The 11,131-nt window shown below is 43.3% G+C and overlaps 1 protein-coding gene across 5 annotated transcripts in view; it reads left to right on the forward strand.

Annotated features, from left to right (window-relative positions):
• Window positions 1–10,017, forward strand: part of rgs12a (regulator of G protein signaling 12a) — a 54,914-nt gene extending 44,897 nt beyond the window's left edge. For 4 of the 5 annotated variants that reach the window (XM_042227435.1, XM_005939639.3, XM_014339185.2 and 1 more), the window contains 7 exons: window positions 20–93; window positions 209–335; window positions 765–861; window positions 1,150–1,205; window positions 1,694–1,805; window positions 2,043–2,594; window positions 8,842–10,017. In XM_042227435.1, coding sequence (XP_042083369.1) covers window positions 20–93; window positions 209–335; window positions 765–861; window positions 1,150–1,205; window positions 1,694–1,805; window positions 2,043–2,594; window positions 8,842–9,125 — 1,302 coding nt within the window. In that variant the 3' untranslated portion in view covers window positions 9,126–10,017. Of the gene's footprint in view, window positions 1–19; window positions 94–208; window positions 336–764; window positions 862–1,149; window positions 1,206–1,693; window positions 1,806–2,042; window positions 3,538–8,841 lie in introns of those variants that run through there. The other variant, XM_014339183.2, reaches the window with a different exon arrangement.
• The last annotated feature ends 1,114 nt before the right edge of the window (window positions 10,018–11,131 follow it).

The raw sequence follows: 11,131 nt of genomic DNA on the forward strand, positions 1-11,131 counted from the left end.
TTTTTTTTTTCCCTTTTAGCCTTTAGTGTTGGACCAAGACTGTATGACACTAAGCTCCAGAGACCTGAGACTGGAGAAGCGCACATTGTTTAGGTATGAACAACCGATCAGTGTTCCCTTGAGTCTGTTAATCGCCTTCAGTTTCTCATTTTGCGTTTCTGCTTTCATTGCTGTCACATTTACTTTGATGCTCTTGGCTCACTGGTAGGTTGGATCTGGTGCCCATTAACCGCTCCGTGGGGCTGAAAGCCAAGCCGACCAAGCCAGTCACTGAGGTCCTGCGGCCCGTGGTGGCCAAATATGGTCTCCACCTCGCTGATCTTGTGGCCAAAATAGTAAGTTGTCTCCAGTGCCTTAATCCTTTTGAAGCTCCTGTGTGTCCAGACAGCAGCCTGTGTAGTGTGTGACTGTGCCACAGGGTGGAGTATCATGGTTAAGGGGGTAAAACGACCGCATCCTTTTCCATCTCTACACAGTGGTTAGCACTCTGACTCAGCCCAGCCTGCTAAGACGAAACACCGGGGCTATAATTAAGAATGACGACACTCCTCAAACATGCCGACTCTACTCCTCCCCCTAAACCCCTGTCAGATTTATTTTAGTCTTGTGGGTTTCCAGGCATTATAACTGTATTATACAGTAGACCAGAGCTGAAAGGTGATTTATAAACTAAGCAAAGGAACACGCGCAGCAGCAGTATTTAGATTTCTGCACAACAGGTGAGGATACTAACATGTTGACCTTCAAATTTTATTTTATAATAGAGCGGCGAGACTGAGCCTCTGGATCTGGGTGCCCCCATATCGAGTCTGGACGGCCTGCGAGTTGTGCTGGAGCGAGCAGATCCCTGTTCAGTCAAAGGTAGAATGGAACAAGAGAACAAAACTGGTTTGTCCTTTCTCATCAAGGCACCAGAAAAATGTAAATCACGCCCACCTCAGTCATCCTGCTGATTAACGTGTACGAGTTTTTGCAAGACGTCTCTCTCATTACGCCTCAAGCACCCTCTCCTCCCCTCTCTGTCTCACGCTCTTCCTCATCAGTTTCTCACCCCGATGACTTTTTCATGTACACATCTCTCTGTTTCTCTCTCTCTCTCTCTCTCTCTCTCTCTCTCTCTCTCTCTCTCTCTCTCTCTCTCTCAAATAGACAAATCCAAGTCTTCCTCCTTAAAAAATCACCCAACCCGGAGTTTTTCTGCGACAGTGAGTACTCGTCACATCTTTATTCTCACACAATGATAAAAAGAGTGTTTTTGTCTTTTTCTGCTGCTGCTTCTGCAACATCATTTAATAACATTATTAACACTGAGCCAATGCTAAGCTATCAGTTGGTGTTTACTTCCTTTTTATAATATTATTATTACTGTTATTTTGGGGTCTTCCTCTCCCTAACACTGCCTATGGCTGACTCACTCGCTCCTGTTTTCTCCGCTCGAGTTATTGCACCATATGAAGGCAGATCCTGCTTAGTCTGGATTCTATCAGGGTCCTTAAAGACACACAGCCGACAGATGGACCAAGCTCATCTTTACCTGAAGGTCTCAGTAAATCTGGACAAACTGCTCAGTAGGGTGCTTAGCAGCTCGTGCTTAGCTTCGCCCCCATCCCACCCCACCCCTTACGACCTCCCCACACACCACATCGTCCCTCCATCCCCTTAATAGAGTGCCTTGTTATTGTTGAATCTGCAGGGAGATGAGAGGTCAGCACCAAAGGACTTTTCTGTGAGGCCAAGTGGACCAGACTCAGCACTCCCAAGGGATAAGAGAAAACAGAAAAAGATTAATATAGATGAAGCTGAAGGTAAATCCCCCTTTTTCTCCTTATTTGTCTTTCTTTCTTTTCTTTTTTTCAACTTGTGGTGGAATTCTTAGCTTTGCTTTGCCTTTAAGACTAACTCGTGTCTTTGTTAGTTCCACGAGGGTTCTTTTCTCTTAAGAGGAGCGAGGTTGCTCTGCTGCACGTCACACCCAGCTAATCCTTTTCTTGCGTGTGTGTGGAAACTTTCAAGTGAGGAAATGTGCTTGAAATGTTTTCCAGAATTCTTTGAGCTGCTGAGCCGGGCGCAGAGCACCCGAGCCAACGACCAGCGTGGTCTCCTGAACAAAGACGACCTAGTGCTTCCCGACTTCCTGCGACTGACTCCGCCCACTTCCTCTGTCTCCGTGTCCTCCGACCTGGCCTGCTCCACCCCCAACTCCCTGAAACCGGTTCGAGAGAATGGCATTCCCTCCCGGAGCCCCCTCACTTCCAGCCTACGCTCGGAGAGCCTCGACTCCTCTCTTAGCTCCAGTGCGAACGGACACTCCAGGCGGTGCCTCATGCCCCCTCCACGCCACCCAACCTTCGGCACTCACATGTCCCCCATCCTCCGGCCCTCAGACACCCGTCCAACCCTCCGCACCGTGGAGGAGGACGCCAACACCGACCTGACTCTCATCGGTGAAGGCGACATCAGCAGCCCCACCCTGCTGCCTCCTTCACCATCCCCTGTGTTGTCCTTCGATAGCAGCCTGCCGGCAGCCAACTTCACCCCACCACCGCCCTGCTCCCAGGCTAAAGACACGGGTGAAGAGGGAAAGTCCAGTTCAGGTATTTCTACAGTGTAACAACCTAACACTCGGTGTGTTTGCGTGTGTGCTTGTGCGTGTGTGTGTTGTACATGCATGTGTGTGGTCAGGAACAGGACCACTTTGACAATAAAACTCCCTCTACACTGACTCTGATGCACTTTAATGACAAATTGATATCGACTCTTTCTCAGTTTGCCTGATTCGTCTTTATCAAGCTCAGCAAAGCATGTGTGTGATTGATCATGATGATTACACTACTCAAAATTGATCTGTAAATAACGGCCTGTGTATTTTGTTCCGTGAGTAACGTTTACTTGTACATCACCTCCCTCGCCACAAATTGTTGAGTTGAACATGTGACTGACATAAGCGGATTTCCAGTGATATATTTTGTCCTTTTGGGTGCATGCAAAATGTGACTGATTGCAGATCTGTTGAATATCAATGAAATATACACAATGCGTAGAGATTAATGATCAATATTTGACAGTTATGTGGACGCTAGATGTTGTACCGAAGATTAGAAATCAGAGGAGAAAAAAAAGATCAGCTTTCATGTACAAAAAAAAGAAAATTGAGCCAGACTGCTGCACAGTGTTGGACCTGCAAATACCTAACAGTCGGTACATATAAATGCTGTATCCCTATCCATCCCACCTCCTCTAGTTAAGAGCAATTCAACAATGTCCGTGTCAAAAAGCTAGATTTTTTTTCATTCTCTTTTTACGCAATGCTACAAATCCGGTGAGCCATTAAACAGCTCATGCTGTAGCAGTTTGAGCAACGGTGAAAAATTATTAGTCATTGGAGGACAAGTGCTCCTTGGCGCTGGTGACATTGTTGAAGTGCCTGTCATTCTTTACCAGGCTCATTCGCTCTCTAGGTGCCTGTTTGTAGATAATCACTGCCAATAATCTCTGTACCTGTGATTGAATAGATCTAATAAATGTTAGAATTGGAAATCACTCTCGTCTGTCTTTTTACACGTTTGTCAGATCAGTCCCTCCCCCCCACTCCTCCCCTCTCTCCCCGCCACCCGCCGCTTGTCCTCTCCACCTCCACATGCCTCCTTCCGTTCTCTCTTAGCTTTTTTTTTGTTTAATTTGTTTTTTCTTTTTCTGTTTTTTGTTGTTGTTCTTGTCTAGTGGCTTCCTCCTCTCATCAGCTCCCACTCCTCCGTGTCCTTCCTCGTGCGCGCTCATTTCACAGTGTCACTGCTCGCTGGGTGTCTTTATTTTTTTTACTCCTAAGATCTCTCGGTGTGTGTTTATTCGGTGTCGTTGCTCAGCCGACCTGCTTCTTGTTGTTGCTGTTGTTGATGACATAACACATATTGCTTTTATTTCTTTAAATTGAGCCACTGCTGTTCGCGCGCGTGTGTGTGTGGGTTTCGCATTGGGTTTGCAAAGCTTTGCCTCGGCATTGGTTCATCGTGCTCTGAGTGCATGGCCATCTCTCGCACACATTTCCCGCCTTTATGTGTTTTTTTTTTTCCCGCTCCTCCGTGCATATGTGTGTGTTGTCTGTGATGCTATGTGAAGTGAAGTAGTGATTTGATCTGTGACAGTGTTGCTTTGATATCCTACATGTGATGATCGCGGCTTCGAGTTGAAGCCTTTCCTGACACGCTGTGAAGTCGTCAGAAAAGAAGATAACCACACTCCTGTGTTCCAGCTACAGAGCAGCTCCGGCTGCTCTTTTTGATGCACCTCAAAGCACTTTTTTAAAGGGGCACAAACATGACCTTATTGCCTTGTCTTCATATCTACGCTTTTAATGCAAAGCAGGGCTTACACACACAAGACGAGGAGGATAAATCGAAGCTTTTTCAGCTTTCATACAGCCTCATTCCTCTTTTCTGGTTGCTAAGCACATCAGGCTGATTCTTCCCACCACCGGGCGCCATGGTAACCTTATCCACGAGTTGTCTGAGCTACAGATAGAAACTGTCACTACTGGTTTTCATCTATCTCCCTGCCTCTTTCTCTCCGTTTCTCTTTTCTCTCGCTTGCTAAAACGGGAGCAGAGCAGTGATTCGGTATGGCCACGCTTTTAGCGCAGTTTGCCACCTTGGTATCACCGAGGCTGTGCTGGGATCTGTACAGCGAGCTAAAACGCCTCCACTTTCTCACTTTCTCACTTTTTGGACTTTATGAAGTTGTTACATTTGAGTTTGGGTGGAAAGTTAAGCTCGCTGGCTTTCTTTAGTTTAAGACAAAGTAAACCACCCACAGAGTACAGTTGCATCTTTAATTCCAACTGCAGCGAAGCCAATGTTGTGCAGTAGCAGCGTTCCTCTTCTTTTATCTGTCATCCTGCTGACTTCAGGCACTGCAGAGATGTCTCCTCGCTTTCTGTATTACTGTTAGACTGACGCCCTCTGCTGTTCCGAGAGAATAAGAATACAGTAATTGCTGCTTTGGTAGCTCGACATGGATCTCATTTTAATGCCATGCAGAAAGTCAAAGGCATCCTTTCTACAGCAGAAGAAGTGCATCACGCGGTACCATTTTTCACATTTCCTCTAATTCTACTGGAAAGTCACCAGTGTGCACACATGACAGTTACACAAATATCTTGAACTGCATATGGTTTGAATCCAAAAGAAGGCTAAAGTTCTTCAGTGATCTGAAGCTTTTAGTACCTTTAATGGGCACATCGGTCTAAATTAAAGCCCTAATTAAACTATAAAAGACAAAACCAGAAAGGAGAACCAGGGCTGAACTTGATGCTCCCTCTTACTCCACGGCTCTGTGGGGAATAGAATGCCCACTAGGGGGCGACATTACACAGTGTATCTCTACACAGCACTGATTCAGACTCAATTTAAAGTGTGTTTAGTTAAGTCAACAATAATGCTGCCCTCTTCATAAACAAGAACAGGCGGCCATCTTTGTCTGAATACTAAGCAATAAATTACAGAAGTGAATAATTCAGCAAGTTCACGACAAGAGCTTGTTTGTCCTGAGTTTTCTTTTTCTTCTTATACACTCATGCTGAGGGAAGATTAAAGGATTCCTTGGGGTAATTGAGACTCTATCTCAGGGCATTACAAAGTGCTTTGTAATGACTCGATTTCAGCTGCCTGCACCTGAGGCACCATGCCACTGAGCTGTCCTTCAAGCCCGCTTCACCCGTTTCTTCATCTTCTGTCCTCGAAGCAGACAGCTGCTGATCCCCGGGCCTGCCTTAGCATCCATCTGGCAGTCAGAGGAGGGCTTGATGTGGATCTTTTGCAGGGAGACTAAGTGAGGACTGGAGCTGGTTCCGTTCTATTCTGGCTGCTCGAGCTCAGCGTCCTGCTGCCGCCATGGCTGCTGAAAGGAGTTGCCACAAGAGGAATGGCCATGTTAAACAGTTGTGCCTCATTATCACATGGTGCAGACCAATCAGCAAGCACACCACTGAATCCATGCATGAGAAGCGTGTATGTGTAAATGGTAGAAGTGCACACACCAGGTCCAGAAATTACATTTGAGTAATGGCTACATGAGTTTGATCTCCCATGACTAAGCAAAGTAAAGCTTATGTTATAAGCAAAAACCATATTTAAACCCTATCTTGTAGGTTTATTGTGAGTAATATTAAAAGGTTTACCATATCAGAACAAAGCCAGGTGGCTCAGTCAGTGGTCTTTAACGAACTGCGATATTAACAACCTCACTGTGGGAGTGGGGGCTGAGAACAGAGAAGCCTTTCCCAAATTTTCTAGTTTGTGACTAGAGCTAAAACAAACTGCGACTTCATTATTCTTTTGACATGAATTAATTTTTATAGTTGATTAATTGTTCCAGCCAGGCTAAACTTTATCTGTAGGTGTGAGGGTTTGCTGCGTTGCTCTTCTATGATTGTGGACTGAATTACCCCCAAATTATTTTGTACCAACAGAATAAGACTTTAATTAAAGGTAGGGTTTGTGAAAACCCATGTCTTCACTATTTTCTCTCACATTCTATAGATTGCGTAAAATAGCCATTAACTATTATTTAATAATTGGCCTGAACATAATCCACTTGTATTGCCCTATTAGCAAGCAAAGCAAAATTCAAGTAACACTAGAAATGCTTTGTAAGCAAAATGAGGTAAAAGCAGCAAACGCGAGTGCTGGAAACTATTACACAACCGGAAAAGTACTTATAGGTTTTCTCCCTCACCCCCCAAGTATGATTGTTCAAGCTGTTGCAGGATAGATAGGTTTGCTGGGTCTACATAAGGTCAGCTGTTGGAGCTCACTGACAGTGTTTACATATATATCGGACAGCAACGAATAACAGCCAGTCGAGTTCAGAGCATCTGTGTGTTGAAGTGTAGTGCTTATGTCCGTGTGTTTACAGTCTCTGGAGGCCACATGGTTCACATGAGATGTGGAAAGTTTATCACCCATAGCTGTAACACCAGCATCAAAAAGAAACGCTGGCTTTGTGGCTTCTTGAGTGCACTTGCATTAACGAAGAGAGGGGAAGTTTGAGCATGTTTTATTTATTATCCTGTAGGGGTCTTGCGATGAAGTCATGCATCTCTGGGGTTAAAGGAAATAAAGACAGTAATGTTCAGATGTGTCACATCAGATTTTATTGCACTGAATTACTGTACAGCATATAATCCTGTCAGTTTTTAGTCCGATCTTTCTGACGAACCAGCTATAAAGTTGAGCAAGTTTAAGCAGAAGTGGTTATGTCATCAAGTCTATCATGACAACAGCTGGGATGATTACACAACTATAGAATGCTTAAAATATAAAAAAACAAGCCCACTATTCAACTTAAAATCAAGCAAAGTGGAGTTAAAATGTGCACTCGCACGGTGTGACAGATTTTGCTTGAGTGCTTTTGAAATCTGGCATTGCCGTGCTAAACATCTGGCCGTCAGCCAGTGTAATAAGAGGTAAAAGAGATGTGAAGGCCAAGAATGAATAGTTTTGCACATCTGTGCAGTCACTCCTGTGTAAATGAACATTTTTGGAAACCACATTGATTATCTAAAGCTGCACTCAGTGTTTCTGTTAAACAACAGATCAACATATAAAGTAGAAGGTAAGAGGAGCTGCACTGAGCCCGGTGTAAACGGACTGTAACAAAAAGATGGAAGTAGCTACCCAGACAAAACAAATTATCAAGTAATTGAATATTGATTAACACCGGCAAGCATGGTTGTCAAGCTGCGAAACTGCACAAAATGTGTGGCTGCACATCGCGCTAATTAGATAGCTGCTAATTAGTGCTAACATATAAGTTAATACTTGAAATTTACCCACCGAAAATGGAGTGCAGTGTTTTCAGGCCGGCTGTTTGTACATTATTTGTCAAAAAAACAAAAAAACAAAATGAAATGCTGTCAGGAAGAAGAAATTAGCTGAGACCAAATTGTTTAACATGGCAGTCTCTGGGGATCGGAGTCAGCTCCAAGTGGCCATTAATGGAACTGCGGTTTTTTAGCACTTCCTGCATTGACTTCAGAAAGAGGGTGTAGCTTACAGAGTAGTAGGATTTCTCAAGCGTGATTATACCTTCTGCTTGGATCAGACAGAGTGATGGTCCGTGTGGACATCCATGTGTCTCCCTTTTTATTTTATTTTATTTTATTTTTTTTTGTTGTGGCTCATCCATCTACTGCTAACTACACGTACGCCTGAGGCAGTGGACTTCAAAGAAGTATGATTACTTGGCTGTTGGGTCTCAGCTTTTTTTATTTTTTTATTTTTATTTTTTTGCCAATTGCAAAACCTTTGCCAAATAAATAAATAAAAGAAAACTTATTTATTTCCCAACATCATCCTGCATATAACGTTAGAAAACTATTCCCCAGGATCTTTTCTTGGTGGACTTGGTGGACATGGGCGCTCACACTAGAAGCAATTTGCCTATTGGCTGCTTTTTAGTTGACGGGTGATCACTAGTGGACATTCCAGGCTTTGGTTGCTTGTCCTTCATTCTTATTGGTAATCTCACACCTCAAAGTTGAGAAAGGTTTAACTTGGCATCTACCTACTTTTTGCATTCACTAGCAGAAATTTTGCTCTCTGTCGCTTACAGTTACTGAATGTCACTTTTGGTGGTCTGTGGTTGCCATGTTGGTGCTTGTAACTTCCTGGGTGGACAGCCCTTTAAAGTACAGTGAATGGTTCCTTACGATGTTATATAATTTGAATGCAGAATGGGCCATCCCACCCATCATCTGCAATATCCAAGTATCTCTTGGATGTCCATTATAAATCAATTTATCTTATATCTTCCATGTTTTGCTTTGTTTTTCTCTCCCTTGCACAGAGGCGACAGAAACGATCCCTAATGCCAAGTCACCTCCTAAAAAAGCCAACGCTGCACATACCATTCAGGAGGTGATGGATGTGGAGGGAGTACATCTAGAAGAAGGAACAGCGGAGACATCCCAGGGTGAGGACTCTGAGTTGAGTCTGAGTTTTCAGGGCTATGTCGCCGAGCTGCGACAGTGCCAGAGCAAAATGAGAAACGCCCAGATGCCCCAGAACGGCCGCAACCCACCGGAGGGCCAGGACTGCAACACAGATCTTTACAAGGCCACCATCGTCTAAAGGGACCCCCCCCCCTCCCCCCCATCCCCACTGCTGCACTTTTAAAGCCTGAGCGACTGTTGTTCGAGGAGATGTAGTCGAACAATGTGCTGCATGTACAAGTTGTCAGTTTTCTTTACTAAAGCATCAATATTATGGTGATGGATATTGTATATTTGTTTAAAAAAAGTTCAGGCATCCTGTTGACTTCTAGTACCGGTTGTAATTTTGGGACAGTGATATGTTTTGTTATTGGTATGCTTTGATAATTAACTATTTTGAGCCATGTTAGGCTAAATAATAATACCACAGAAGAAGCCTGAAACTCACTTTGGGGTACCAGTTGATAATAATTGTACACAATTTAAAAAGTGGAAATGACTGAGAAACAGGACACTGCTTGATAAGAAGCTGCTTAACATCTTCTAAACAAAAAAACAATGTAATAACCGGCAGCCTTCTGGTGGTGGAAACCAAAAGGTTAAAGCTCAGGAAAACGCTTGTTCAGGTTCTTGATAACAATTTCGAAACCATCACCAAATGATTTAATAAGCTGTTAAGCTGTTTGGGTATATTGAATTTTACATTAAAGTCCCAATTAACTGTCCACCCATTACCTTTTTCTGCTAGTCTTGCGCTGAGAAAAGTTGTGAGATGCAATTGAAATAGCAATGATAATTTAAAAATCTAGAAAGTAAAGCTTGACTTTTGTTTTACGTGTCCTGATTAGAAAGTAGGACCACATGCTAGGAGAGGACTCTTAGATATTTGACTATTTCTTGTTCATATTGTCTTCCTGTGTTGTACAGATGACACATAACAGTACCTCTATCGTCTGTACTTTCTGCTTCTGTGGTTGTGAGGTTGTCCTAATTGTTGAACAATTAAAAGGCTTCGATGGCTCTACTTTCAACCAACTGTGTGTCTTTGCTTTTGTGCTTTCATCGTGTAAACGAGGGGGGAATACTTCAAATGTTTCTTTGTTGTTGTATCTAATGCAAAGTCTTCATTTCATACTTGGTATATTTGACCAGCTCGATGTGTTTGCTAAGTTAGTTAGAGCTGTCAATAATTAACAACGTAGTCTTCAGGGCTGAACGATTTCCCATCTGGAAAGTCCACCTTCACTTGCTACTTGTGTGCTATTTAGAGGCCCAGCCTCTTCTTTGTATTTTTAGCCCAACATCTGGAGGAAGATTATTACAGCTGGTGAAAATTAGAGGTTAGATTGCATGACTGGGGACTTTGACTTGATACAGCATGTCACTGCTGGAATGCTGACAAGATATGAAACTCATAGATAGTTGACTTCCATGCTTTACCTGATTTCAGAGGTATTTTCATTAATGAGTTCTTCTTAGGAACAACAATTCCTTTGAGGTCCCAAATTATCTTCCCGATTAGACATTTCCTTATCTTGAGATGTTATTGAGCATAACACCTGTGAAAGACACTACTTTTCATAGTCACACACACTTATTTCACTTGTATTTTGCAACCTTCAACTCCAGATTTAGAAAACTCATTGTGTACATTTCAGGACAGAAACCTTCTAGATGACAGATTACCTGAAGAGAACTGCAAACTGAATGAAGGGAGAGCTGACAGGAGCAATAATGCTTGAAAATGCACATTAAAGGTAAATGCGCCTTACTTCTTTGTCCTTGTATCCCCAAATGGTCTAAGGTGTCTAATTGTATGAAATGATTAGCAAAACTGAGATAATTCCAATCACACCACAGCAACTCAGTGAATTTATTAGACTGACATGGTCAGGATGACTTGCTGAAGTTTAATCTGAGTATCAGAATGAAGAAGAAAATTGATTTAGGGACTTCCATGGTTGTTGATGTCAGATGAGTGGAGCTGAGTATTTCAGAAACGGCCGATGTGTTCCTGCACTCGCTATGGTTCATAGAGAACGGTCTGAAAAGAGGAAATATTTGTAAGTGACGGGTCTCTGGTGGAAATGTCTGGAGAATAGCCAGACTGGTCCAGGTGGATAACCACTCATTACAACCAAGGTA

This window comes from Haplochromis burtoni, unplaced genomic scaffold (genome assembly GCF_018398535.1).
Source record: "Haplochromis burtoni strain Fernald_Lab_line unplaced genomic scaffold, NCSU_Asbu1 Contig_260, whole genome shotgun sequence".
In the NCBI taxonomy this organism is placed as follows: domain Eukaryota; kingdom Metazoa; phylum Chordata; class Actinopteri; order Cichliformes; family Cichlidae; genus Haplochromis; species Haplochromis burtoni.